A 14,082-nucleotide genomic window follows, 5' to 3' on the forward strand; every position below is an offset into this window, starting at 1 on the left:
GGACATTGTTGTCTATGCTTAAGACAGCAAGAATCAAACCTTCTGCTTTGCTTCATCGAGGAAGTGGCAAGGAAGCAAAAAGTACTAGGTCAGCTTTTTTTTTGTGCTAGGGGAGTGACGGCATGGGGCGCTGTGGCGTCTTCAGATTACTTTTGACTCTACTGAGAGTGACACTGACGCCAGGATAACCAACAAAGAACAACGATCTGTGCGTTAGTGTGAACAAAGTGTCTCACAAAACACAATAAACACTTAAGAGAAGTGTGATCAGCTTCTCTTGTGATAAGATTGTGAACAATAAAGACAAATCTTGTGGAACATAGTGTACCAGTGTGCGTTTCCTAGACAATGGAAGACGTGGACATCCAAGGACACTTCAGCTTCTATCAAGTCACCGATACCTGTCGAAGGTGTGAAGAACACCATAGCTCACGTTACAAGAGCAAGGTATGTTACGAATTTCTTGTGGTACGGGGGACTGCGCAGTTCTTGAGTCGCAAGGAGTTTGTAATCAACCTATAGTCGGCAGTAAGGTGTGGACTTTTGAGTCCAAACAAGTATGTATTTTGTCAGCCATCAGTGAATGAAATATGCTGACATAACACCCCCTAGGGGTAATTTATAATCTTACAAATTATATTTCTTGACAGCCCGTTGTGAGATGGTTTCGACAGCTTCTAGACCTCGTCTGCAGGGGCGGCTGTGCAGGCGATGAGTTGTCCTTAAGTTAAGTTTTCACTGTTTAAACTTAGCTGGTAATGCCATTTCTCAACAGGTTTTGAGTACTAGGAGCTGTAGCATCCTGCTGGATTAAGTCAGCATATTAGTTAGTAGTGAATTTAGACAAGCAGTTTTTAACCCTTTCAGGGTTTCGGCCGTACTAGTACAGCTTACGCCCCAGGGTTTTTGACGTACTAGTATGCCTAAATTCTAGCGCCTCAAATCTAGTGTGAGAAAGCTGGTAGGCCTACATATGAAAGAATGGGTTTATGTGGTCAGTGTGCACAGTATAAAAAAAAATCCTGCAGCACACAGTGCGTAATGAGAAAAAAAAAACTTTGACCGTGTTTTTGGGTTAAAACAGTGACTTTGCACTGTATTTTTGTATGGTATTTATTGTTGTATTCTAGTTTTCATGGTCTCATTTTATCGAATGGAAGACATATTACAGAAATTGAGATGATTTTGACTGGTTTTACAATGAAAAGTACCTTGAAATTGAGCTCAAAGTAGCAGAAATGCTTAATTTTTACCAAAGTTCAAAAGTAAACAAATCATGCCAAGCGTCCAATATACGTCAACTGGTGAGTCTAATATTCTTTCACAAGTGCGCTGATATTATTTATACCATTTCTACACTAATGCAGTAGTCTGCATAACAGTAAATCTTCTATTTTTTTGTGAGAATAAAAATTCAAAGTGAAAAGCCAAAGAAATATAAGAGGGGCATGGGGATGTGACTAACGAACAGAGAACTTGTTATTTTAGTGCCAGGAATGTCTTTCTTGTTTATTCTGGACCCTATTTGGAAATTGGCATCTTTTAAAATTTGTGTGAAATTGGCAAAATTGCTAAATTCTGACCACTGTATTGGATAGTTGAAATTAGTAAATGCGTGGTTTCTTGTACTCATTCGATAGAAAAAATGAAGTTCTAGCAAAATAGTTATGATTTTTGTCGACTAGTATACTGGAGTTGGCCGAAAATAGGGTTAAAATTGGGCAAAATTGCCGATGCGTAAACATCGTCGAGACCGTTAACTTCGCGAGAGCATAATTCCGTAAGTTTTCCATCAAATATCATACTTTTGGTGTCATTATGATTGGGAAAAGATTCTCTATCTTTTCATAAGAAAAAAATAGTTTTTTTTTCTTGAAATTTGGGAGACCCTGAGAACAAGTCTCTGAGAGGGCCTGTGGACCCTGAAAGGGTTAATGTATGTGCTGCTGGAGTGTGAGCAAGGTAACCTTTATGAAGAGATTCTGATAAACAGGTTAACTGGACATGAGTCCTGGAGTTGGGAAGGGCAGTGCCTACACTCTGTGGGGTGGGGATACTGCAGTTGGAGGGTAATCCAACTGTAATGTCAGAACACTTCTGAAAAGACAACAGTTATATGAATGATGGTGAATGTGTTTCCATGTTTGTATCACCCTGCCTTGGCAGGAGGTGGCAAGCTAGCTAAAATAAGTAAATAAAACATTTATTTTTTATTTACTTATTTAATTACAATATTACTCCACACCTTAACAAACACACAGATTTGCTCACTTGGCAAATCTGAGGGCAAACATTCAGGAATCTGAACAGAGTATCCTGGGCACTTTATGCAACATATGTCAGGCACATTTTGGATTATGCAGCACCAGCATAGAACTCAATGACAGCATGTTAAGGAACTTAATAAAGTGCAGAAGTATGCTATGAGACTAGTATGAGAACTAAAGGTTATGAGCTACGAAGAGAGGCAAACGTAACTGAATATGACACTAGAGGACAGAAGGACCAGGGAAGACTTGATAAAAACACACAAAATAATCAGAGTGACTGATAGGAAAGACAGGAACAGGCTTTTTGAGAGGTAGGAAACAAGTACTAGGGGGCACAGGAAGTGAGAGACAGATGAGCTTGAAGACATGGTGGAGGCAGACTCCATACGTAGTTTAAGAGCAGGTACGATAGGGCCCACGAGGATAGTTGGGAACAAATTTGGCAAGTGGGGCTAGGAGTTATGATTGGACCCCTGCAACCACATATAGGTGAATACATATAGGCTGTTATACATACACACATATACAAATATTTTTTTAACACTGGCCATCTCCCACTGTGGTAGGGTGGATTCAAACAAAAAAAACTTTCACCATCACTGTAGTTTTGCAGTTTTGAACTGCAGTTTTGAACAGTTCTAAACTGCAGTTTTGAACAGTTCTAAACTGCAGTTTTGAACAGTTCTAAACTGCAGTTTTGAACTACTACAGTTCAAAACTGCAAATAGCCTTGGTGGGAGATTAAATCAATATACAGTGGACCCTCAACCAACGGCATTAATCCGTTCCAGAGGGCTTGCCATTGGTCGAAATTGCCATTGGTCGAGTTAATTTTCCCCCATAAGAAATAATGGAAATAGAATTAATCCGTTCCTAACACCCCAAAGTCTGAAAAAAAAATTTACATGAAATATACATTTCCTTATATGGAAAGGAATGGGACATGCAAAATACACAATAATTAAGTGCCACTTACCTTTATTGTGGAGTTGTTGATGAGTGATGTGCCAGCAGCAGGGAAAATTCAGAATTGTCTATTGCTTGAAAGGAGAATCCCCTTCCATAAAGACTTCAGGTACCAAGTCCTTTGGTGGGGTTACCTCCCTTCTTGGTTTTTTAATGCCACTAGGACCAGCTTGAGAATCACTGGACCACCCTCTACCACCATCACTACCACCCTCTACCACCATCACAACCAGTACCACCATCATAACCAGTACCACCCTCTACCACCATCACAACCAGTACCACCCTCTACCACCATCACAACCACTACCACCCTCTACCACCACCACTTCTGTATTTTTCTACAAACTTTTTCTTGAATTCTATCGTGTTTCTCACATCCTTTACCAAAGGGCTGGCTCTAGAAGCTTCAGTGTGGCCCATGGTGGCTTATTTAGCGGTGACAAGCACTAGAAACAGTGGAATAATCCAAAATGTACGGGAGGCACACGTGGAAACCGACCGCAACAGCTTGTAAACAATGGCACACTGACGTCGTGGGTTAAGTTTCTCGCCGTTGGTTAAGGCATTTTTTCTACGGCAAAAAGCGCCGTTAGACGAAATTGCCATTACTTAATGCCGCCGTTAGTTGAGGGTCGACTGTATTAATAAATAAACTCCATGGAAAAGTGAAGAATCCTTCCTCCACAAGTTATGCATGTCTTAAGAGATGACTAAAATGCCAGGAGCAAGGGGCTAGTAACCTCTTCTCATTTATAAATTATTAAACGTAAAGAAAAGAAAAACTTTTGTTTCTTCTTTTTCAGGTCACCCTGCCTCAATGGAAGACTAGTGTGTAAAAAAAAAATAAACAAACACCAATGCAAATTCAAACACATACACACTTTTTTTCTCTCTCTCCTTCCAAAGCAGGGTGACCCCAAAGAATAAAACACATTCACCATCATTCATTGAATCACTGTCTTGCCAGAAGAATTCTGACATCACAATTCCAGATAAAAACTGAGTTTTGCCAGACTGAAGCACAATTCAAGTTATTGACAAATAGCTATTGATGCACTGAATTTGTGTTAATGTATTAACAAAATTATTAAAAACTGTAAAACATTCCATTCATTAGTTTTTTTACTCAATTTTCTGTTTTATACAAGCAGTTAAGAAGTAATTGCTATGAATATGCTCACACATTTAGAAAGAACATGAACTATTGTACCAGCTGACAACATGCTCAATATTATGCAATAATTCACTGTACCTTGGGATAACCCAAAAGATGACATGATGTCTTGGTACACTCTTTGCTCTTCAACAATTCCAGAAACTAAAAAGAAAATCAAATGGATAGTGTGTACATGACGGAAGTGAAGTTAGCATTCTAGTGTTGGGACTGCCTTCATACAATGCTTTCAAACAAACAGGCAAGGACCTTCCCAGTGCACACTAGCACGCCTCTACATAAGACAATGTTAACACGATTTAATATTGGGTCCTTGAAGTATATTTTGTAACAGGTCTACTAAATGAAATTTTAGGTAAACAATTTAATGTTCACATTTAAATTAATTCAAGCAACCAACCCAGAAGCAGAAAACAAAAAATGAAAGCTATGTGCAGTAAATTTCAGCTATTCAGCTTTATTTTTTATAACAGTTCTTCAACTGAAGAAAATGGAAAGCAGGTTTTCTCACAGTCTTCTGCTTTATAACTGATGTGATATACATAACTAAACACATTTTTTGCCTTAGTGTAAGAACAAATAGCAGATTAGTAGAGAACATCATGGTAAGCATATATGCTCACTGCTGCATATTAAGACTTCAGAGTGAAAGGTAATTATAAGTGGGTATTAGACAGTGGGGGAGATACAGGGAAAGAGACAAAAAGAAGGAGAAAGAGAGGAAAAAATATTTTAGCATATAATAAGGAGTCTCTCATGATTTCATTGACTGTGTAATCATCCAGCATCAGTCTTTCTTATGGAATCACACCTATGTATATAAACTCTCACTATTTGATGCTTTTAAATATTTTCCTCACACAATCCATATTCTTCATGTGGCCTGCCTCCTTTTTCTTCCATTTTCATTATATAACATTTCCTTATAGTAAACTGCATCACCCATCAGTTGCTGCACTGCTCTATTAAACTGTTATAGAAATTTAAATAATTTTTTATTATTTATTTTGAATAAGTTATCATTTGCAAACATTCACACAATTTTTCATTCTTTTAAGTATGCTATTTACATACTGCATATGCATATTGGAAATGCAACCATCAATCCTTGTAGCACTACACTGGAGACACTTACCAATGAGCACATTTTTTTTATCTCATAACTACTTTTATTCTTCATTCGAACAGGAAATCTCTTATTCAACATACCCAAGTCTATATTATTACATCTTCAAGCATCCTACATACATTTCATATACATTCCTGTTTCTAAGCCACATATTTGCAAGGTGTGAGACCAAAAAAAGAACTTTTAAGATGCTGTAAACATTACTGACTCAATGGGCCTCATATATCACTTGAAATCTGCAGTATTTACATAAGCAAATTGACTGCAAATAATTCTTTATTTTCAATTACAATATTTTTTTTTAACAGACTGGCTGTCTCCTACCAAGGCAGGGGTGACCCGAAAAAAGAAATGCTTTCACCATTATTCATACTATTTCTGTCTTGCCAGAGTTGCACAGATACGACAGTTAAGATGTCCCCCTAAACAGCAAATATCCTCACCCCTCCTTTAGAGTGCAAGAAATGTATTTCTCACCTCCAGGACTCAAGTCTGGCTAATGATTTCTTTGAATCCCTTCACAATATGTTACCTTGCTCACACTCCAACAGCTTGCCCGGTTCCAAATACCATTTGCCTCCACTCACCCCTATCTAACATGCTCACAAATGCCTGCTGGATGTCCAAGCTCTTTGCATACAAAAGCTCCTTCACCCCCCCCCTTCTATCCTTCTCTAGGACAACCCCTACCCTGCCTTCCCTCCACTACAATACATAAAAATTAATTATATTTTATAAACTATTAATGTATACAGGCAATTTTTCATGATATAACCTGAGGGAAAAATATTGCAGGAACACTACTCAAAAAGTGCATCTGTAATACTGACCTTCACTTTGGAGAGAAGCAGAGGAAGCTGGAGTGGGCGTGCTGACTGGTGCATGTGGCTGACTGACTGAGGAGACCTGCTGCTGTTGCTGTTGCTGCTGTTGCTGCTGATGTGAAAGAATGAACCACTGAATACTTTGTTACCCATTAAGTCTATGTAAGGTTAAAGATTTTAATATGAATGAATTTAATATTGATGGTTTGCTTAAGCATACAAAACAAATTAAAAACTATTTAAAAAAAGCCCCTAAAAATATAATCAGTATATCATAAAGGATGGGAAAAAGCAGAGAAACTGAAGCACAATATGTAAAACAAATTTTATTATAATACTTGTTGCTCAGCTTGCTGTAATGGATCAAATTCTTTAGAGGAAATATTGAGCTGCATGGCTGCTGGAGGAGCTGGTGATGCTGCAGCTGCCACACTGCTGCTCACACCTGCAAAGTTAGGTATAACTTGATACACATTACAACACTATTAATAGTTAGTGCTTCTTTTGGCAAGATCCAAAAATATCGCCCTATCTGATGAATAGACTACAATTTAATTACAATTTATCATTAAATCACATAATACAAAACAAATCACATACAATAATACAAAAAGAATCACATACAATAATACAAAAAGAATAACTTTAGACTACATTTCTCTTTAGCACTGCACTAATTTCTAAGGGTATAATATTTTTCCTGGGAGACAGTGTCTGGTTTTCTTATACAAGATTCCATCTCTATTAATTACTGTAGCTAGACTACAGTTACATATTAAAGGAAAGTCCATGACAACTTACTGATGACTAAGGAAAATACAGTCGACCCCTGAAACACCCTCCAGTTATATTCCAGGTATGGAGCATCAAATAGTCCTTTTATCACACAATCTTAACTTTTAAAATTAATAAGCTTTATTACAATAAACTAACCTGTATCAACTTCACTGACAGTTCTGCGAGTTGTCTCAGCCGAAACATCCAGGGCATCAAGAAGAGCAGTTACCCTGTCACGTATGGCACGTAATTCTCGCCTCAGAGCTGATGACTGTTAACATAATAAAAAAAATGATAATTGTTAACACTGCTCAATTAATTACATTAAAATTTAATTTCCAAGTAGTATATTAAAACTATCACACTTTGCTTTCACATAGGAATGACGACTTACACACACCCGCATCTCCTGTGCTGTGCCCCGCTGGCCATTCAGGAGAATAGTCAGCTTCAGGATACGGCTGCACTGAATGGCAAAAGCCAAGTCCGAGCTGTCGAAGATAGTCACCAAATCTCCATCTTCATCCTAACAGCAAATATGACAGTTAAACAATATTGTACTTTCCCAAAAAATTAATCTCATAAAATTAATTATTCTTTAACAGTGTATCAATGAAGATAAACAGTAGTTCTTGTACAAGCAAGTTTTTTTTTACTATTCTGATATAATGACATTGTAAGCCATCAAGCAATCACAGGATTAATACACATTATTTTCATTTACTTTCATAGTACTATATGCAATACAATGTAGAGAATTATCATATGATATCTAAGTGAAAGTAATTTTTATGAAGAGGGGCCTAGGGGATTTCTTTTGGCCAGGAAACTCCAGAAACAGAACACCCCACGTCTGAAGATCACTTACCATAGCCTTCATATACGTACAATATTTGTTTATATAATTTGTTCAATACAACAACGTTATTCTTTACTTTAGTAACTTTGAGAGAATGGCATCAGCAATCACTTTTTACTGACAACACTAAACTACTAATATAGTACGTATATGTAAAACTTAAGAAGACATACTTTGTATTTGAGTGTAATATCATCATCTGGAGACAATGATCCACGAAAGACTCGTTGCATCATGAGTATCAATTCATCGTAGGTCATGTCCTCATTGTGAATGGGAATTCGCCTGATGTCCTCCCCAAGCTGAGCCTGAATAAGCAAGTCATTATTTTGATTACTCCAATAAAGATTTTTTTATAGTAAATTTCCTTTCCCATTGCAGTACAGCATATCAATGTAAACAATGAAATCTCTCTATCTTTTATATGTACTATAGAAATAAACAAGTTAAAATTATGCAAATATGTATATTTTTTTTTCAACAAACCAGCTGTATCCCACCAAGGCAGGGTGGCCCAAAAAGAAAAACGAAAGTTTCTCTTTTTAAATTTAGTAATTTATACAGGAGAAGGGGTTACTAGCCCCTTGCTCCTGGTATTTTAGTCGCCTCTTACAACACGCACAGCTTACGGAGGAAGAATTCTGTTCCACTTCCCCATGGAGATAAGAGGAAATAAACAAGAACAAGAACTAGTAAGAAAATAGAAAAAACCCAGAGGGGTGTGTATATATATATATGCTTGTACAGTGGACCCCCGAGTTTCAGCAGCCTCGACTTTCGTGAAATTCGACCTTCGGCGAGTTTTTTTGGAAAAATTTGGCCTCAAGTTTCGTGAAAAGACTCGTGTTTCGGCGACCGTCCGGTACCCGTCCACCCGTCACTGCGCACACCAAGCCAGTCTCCCACGCCATTCACGCTCAGTGTGCCACTGTTTACCAACACGTGACCATCACCCCGTGGGTTCATAAAATACATTTCATAATAATCCACTGTTTTTTTGTGCTTGCAACTGCTAAATAAGTCATCATGGACCCAAGGAAAGCTAGTGCAAGCCCTTTGGTAAATAAAGTGAGGAACACGATCCAGAGGGATTTTGACAGGGATGTGGAAGAGTTGGTGGAGGACCACAGGGAAGAGCTAACCACTGACGAACTGCAAAAGCTTCAATTGGAACAGCATCAGACCACAGCCGAGGAACTTGCTTCAGAGAAGGAGGAAGAGGGAGTGGATGAGGTGCCTTCTTCAAAGATTAAGGAGATTTGTGCAATGTGGAATGAGTTGCAAAGTTTTGTTGAAAAGTATCACCCTGACCAAGTTGAAACAAGCCATATCTGCAACATGTACAATGACAGTGTTGTTTCCCACTTCAGGGAACTCTTAAAGAAATGCCAGAAAAAGACCTCTCTGGACAGATATTTTGTGCGACAGGGGTCCAGTGACTCTCAAGTTGTTCCCAGTGGCATTAAAAGAAGAAGGGAAGTAACCCTAGATAAGGACTTGCTACCTAAAGTCCTAATGGAAGGAGATTCTCCTTCCAAACAATAGAGTACACCTTCCTCCTATCCCCTCCTCCCATCTTCCATCCACCCAGAAGTCTTCAGTAAAGGTAAGTGTAATGTTGTTATTATTTTTTTAAATGCATGTACTTGATTTCTGATTGTTTTCATTATGTAAATCTTTATTTAATTTGAAAAAAAAATTTTATTTTAATATTTTTGGGTGTCTGGAACGGATTAATTTTATTTCCATTATTTCTTATGGGGAAAATGGTTTCGAGTTTCGTGAATTTTGACCTTCGGCGGGCTCTCTGGAACGGATTAATCACGAAACTCAGGGGTCCACTGTACATGTATGTGTAGTGTGACCTAAGTGTAAGTAGAAGTAGCAAGACATACCTGAAACCTTGCATGTTCATGAGACAGAAAAATGGACACCAGCAATCCTACCATCACGTAAAACAATTACAGGCTTTCGTTTTACACTCACTTGGCAGGACGGTAGTACCTCCCTGGGTGGTTGCTGTCTACCAACCTACTACCTATAAACTATGTATATCACAGTGTATCACATTGTCTGATTAACATTTTATATTTCACAAAACAAAATGTCTAATATGCAGAATCTAAAAACTCTTTACTACATTCATCTTACTATAAATTACACAATTTATTTTGCTTCAGCTATCTCAAAAAAAAAAAAAAAAAAAAAAAAAAAAAACTGACTTTAATGATCAGCTTGCCAGAGAGGTCAAGGCCACTGTCACTGCTGCCAGCCCCACTCATACTGCAGGTAACCGGCTGATGTCTTGGTGACTCAATGGTGCTGTTTTGTTTTCACTTCCCACCTCTCCTTGCACAGAAAAAAAAAGATAAGAATTATTTATATATTTATGCCTGTAACTATTAATACTAATTTACGCTAAAACAACAACACCTACAATTGCAGTATATTATTTATGGTTCCAGCATTGCAAAATTAGGAGGTACACCACCAAATAACAATTGTTTCATTGTGAAAGACTATTTGGCTAGCAGCTGTGTAGCGAACAGTTTGATAAAGATTATTAATACAGCAGTGGAGCAGAACCCAATATGCATATCATGCCGAGGTACAACCATTCCCATTACTAAATTATACTAATCATAATACTGTTATATGTTTTGTACTACCTCACTCTTGTCAATCTTATTTATGTTAAACTTTTTAATTACCTATTACACTAACATGCAATAATAAATATTAAAATGTACCACTCCATAACCTCTGTCAATACAGAATAGTCAGTAAGAATCAGGATTACTCTGCCCAAAATGCCTAGGCATGCTAGTGGCTTTCTTTGTAATTAATACCTTATAATATGTAAACCACACATTGAAAGCTTTGCAAGGAAATAAAAATTTTCATTTTCATGGGGTTTGGTTACACAAACTTATAAAACAAATAAATTAAACCACAAATCAGCAAACTGAAAAAAACAGATGTAACACCCATGGTAATGCAGGTCAAAAGGAGTTTACATTTGGGCAACTGGCTGAGAATCAAATAGCCTCATTTATTCTGCTACGATGCAGTCCTTGAAAATTTGAGGTCCATTTGAAGAGGTACACTTTAGTTATCTAACAAAAACCACACAATAAAAAGACTAACAATGCCATTAAAGGTTTATGAGCTACTCTGAGACACAACATTTAATGAAGAGCTAAATTCATGTTAGTTATTCAGTGCAAGGTGTAATGGAGAATTAATCCTCTATCCACTAGTTGCAGCCCACTTTTTGATTGCTAAGATTATCCTTAAAAAAGAAGGATACCTAATAAATCTATACTGATTATGATAACTTCAGATAAATTATTAACATGTTGTAAAGTAAAAGGACACAAGTGCAACTAATGTGACATTTTTATTGTAGCAACATTTCGCTCTCCAGGAGCTTTGTCAAGCCGTAACAAACAGTACATGGACACAGAGGGTATATATACGCTCAGAGTGAGATGCAATACTAGGGGTGGTGGTAGTAGTAGTAGTAGTAGTAATATAATATGTTAGAACAAGTGACTCGCACAAGAGTAAAAGGATATAAAAGCTATAACTTAGGTAACATAAAAAATAGGTTAGACAAATATTTCTATTGGAGGCTGGATAGAGAAGGTCTGTTTCAATGTAATGTGCTTTGTGTAGTATTAACAGGAGAGACTATGTGATGGCAGGGTTTACTGTTTTCAGGATTAACATGTTGCCAATATATGCTGATACAGTTGTAAGTTGCAAAAATGTAAATTCCTTATATATATATATACACTGCAAAGTTAGTTAGTTTATCATATATCAGTTACAAATTATTATGGTATAAACCTTGGTAACAGATAGCAACAAGTTGGTTTAGAAAAACACATAAGTAAACACTTGGACATACTTATTAGAAAATGTTTCAGTTCTGGGACCTTGATCACTTCTAACATACAGTATATATGTATATAGATGGAGAGTGAGGCATTATTATAAACATGAGGAAGTAGTAAACCTGTTGAGGTTTAATTAAAGAAAGCAGAGTTGCATCAACTTCATGCGTCCTGAGCCCCTTGCCGTGACCAAGAAGCTAGCAGCATGCAGATACGTGTGTTAGTAAACTTGTAGGTCATATCCCAGGGAAGAAGACTAAAAGTTCTCAACAGAAATAAGCCACAAAGTTTAGATTTAACGAGGTTTATTTTCTACGACATTACCTAAGTTTTACAATGCATATTTTTCAACTGCACAAGGCAAAGCCCATCTTTATGCAATGCATTTCAGGTAGACTAAGATTAAACTTAGAATAAACAAGCAATGCATATTAAAAAGGCATATTACATAAATGTTCATGAGAATTTAATGGGTTACTAACCCTCTGGAGTTAATAATCCAAGTGAAATAATTTTCTACAGCACCTGGTTATTACATTCATATGGGGAGTGCTAAACCCATAGGGGATCACACAGTGCCTGGGATGGGGGGGAAGAACAGAAGGCACACAGACTTGATTTAACCCTTAAACTGTCCAAACGTAGATCTACGTTTGCTCACGTAGCGCTCCGAATGTAGATCTACTTTTTTTTTTTACCTTCTTTCTCAATGAGAAAATCAATGCGCCGTATTAAAGGACCTGCCTCGTATGGGCCAGTAGGCCTTCTGCAGTGTTCCTACATTCTTATGTTCTTACGTTTGGACAGTTTAAGGGTTAAGGAACTGGAGCTCAGATCAAGAGCCCCTTACCAGCATCAAGTCTCTGGACCCATTACGCGCCTCTGTAATCTTTTGACTACTGCCCATAGTATGGGTATGGGGTACTTAACCCTTAAACGGTCCAAACATATATATATACGTTCACGTGCGTAGCACCCCAAACGTATATATACGTTTTCTTTGTCATTCATTCAACACTGCCACGATAAGCCTGAGTTACCTAGATATGAGAGAATGGGTGTGCGCACTCACTGTGCACCATATTAAAATAACTGGGGACGCCCGGGTACCATATGCTCCTTTTTCCTATTAAAAAAAAAAAAATTCTCAAAAAATTTGGGGCATTACGCGAATGAACGTATATATATGTTTGGACCGTTTAGGGGTTAATAGAGATATTAAACTAAAAAAAATCAAGGAACCTCACTTGAGGGAACAATGCCTCATAACCCCAAAATATAATCAGCTATTAACGAATATCACACAAAAGGCCATTAATGACATGAACAGAACAGTCAGTCGAAGATTAAGACATGTGCAGCAGTTGGGTATCTTTATTATTGAAACGTCAAGTTACACAGTAAACTTCTTCAGTCAGTAGTAATGAAGTAAGGATGATGTAATCAGTCCATCAACCTTGGAGAAAAAAGTACTTAAGGTAGTCAGTCCCTCAGCCTGGAGGCTGAGGGACTAACCACCTTAAGTACTTTTTCTCCAAGGCTGATGGACTGATAACATCGTTATTTCATCACTACTGACTGAAGAAGTTTACTGTGTAACTTGACGTTTCAACAATAAAGATATATGCTGCACACGAGTCTTAAATCTTCAACTTAGCGGTATTTTATACCACTTCCAACACAACAGTCAGTAAGAGACACCACATGAACACCTCAGCTCCCTCATATTACCACAAGTCTCCAACAATCTTGATGATGAAGAAGACAGATATGTTTTTTTTTTCTGCTCTGGTCTACCTGACAAGGATGAGTTGGATGTAAACAAAGTGGCGGGGACTACCAGCCTATTACATTATCTCCTTACATCAAACAAAACTTTCTCTATAATAATGATAATAATAATAATAATAATAATAATAATAATAATAATAATAATAATAATAATAATAATAATAATAATAACAACAATAATAATAATAATAATAATAATAATAATAATAATAATAATAATAATAATAATAATGATAATAATAATAATAATAATAATAATAATAATAATAATAATAACAATAATAATAATAATAATAATAATAATAATAATAATAATAATAATAATAATAATAATAATAACAATAATAATAATAATAATAATAATAATAATAATAATAATAATAATAATAA

General features: G+C 36.7%; 1 protein-coding gene across 8 annotated transcripts in view; it reads right to left on the reverse strand.

Moving 5' to 3' along the window:
• Positions 1-13,752, reverse strand: part of LOC128684454 (protein TFG) — a 41,613-nt gene extending 27,861 nt beyond the window's left edge. For 2 of the 8 annotated variants that reach the window (XM_070097189.1, XM_070097169.1), the window contains exons 1-8: positions 13,633-13,750; positions 10,225-10,348; positions 8,176-8,310; positions 7,538-7,669; positions 7,300-7,414; positions 6,705-6,811; positions 6,373-6,478; positions 4,492-4,557 (exon numbers count right to left, since the gene is read on the reverse strand). In XM_070097189.1, coding sequence (XP_069953290.1) covers positions 4,492-4,557; positions 6,373-6,478; positions 6,705-6,811; positions 7,300-7,414; positions 7,538-7,669; positions 8,176-8,310; positions 10,225-10,284 — 721 coding nt within the window. In that variant the 5' untranslated portion in view covers positions 10,285-10,348; positions 13,633-13,750. Of the gene's footprint in view, positions 1-4,491; positions 4,558-6,372; positions 6,479-6,704; positions 6,812-7,299; positions 7,415-7,537; positions 7,670-8,175; positions 8,311-10,224; positions 10,352-13,632 lie in introns of all 8 variants that reach the window. The other 6 variants (XM_070097172.1, XM_070097188.1, XM_070097180.1 and 3 more) reach the window with 6 other exon arrangements.
• Positions 13,753-14,082: the final 330 nt, after the last annotated feature.

The sequence above is a fragment of the Cherax quadricarinatus genome, chromosome 4 (genome assembly GCF_038502225.1).
Source record: "Cherax quadricarinatus isolate ZL_2023a chromosome 4, ASM3850222v1, whole genome shotgun sequence".
NCBI lineage: Eukaryota > Metazoa > Arthropoda > Malacostraca > Decapoda > Parastacidae > Cherax > Cherax quadricarinatus.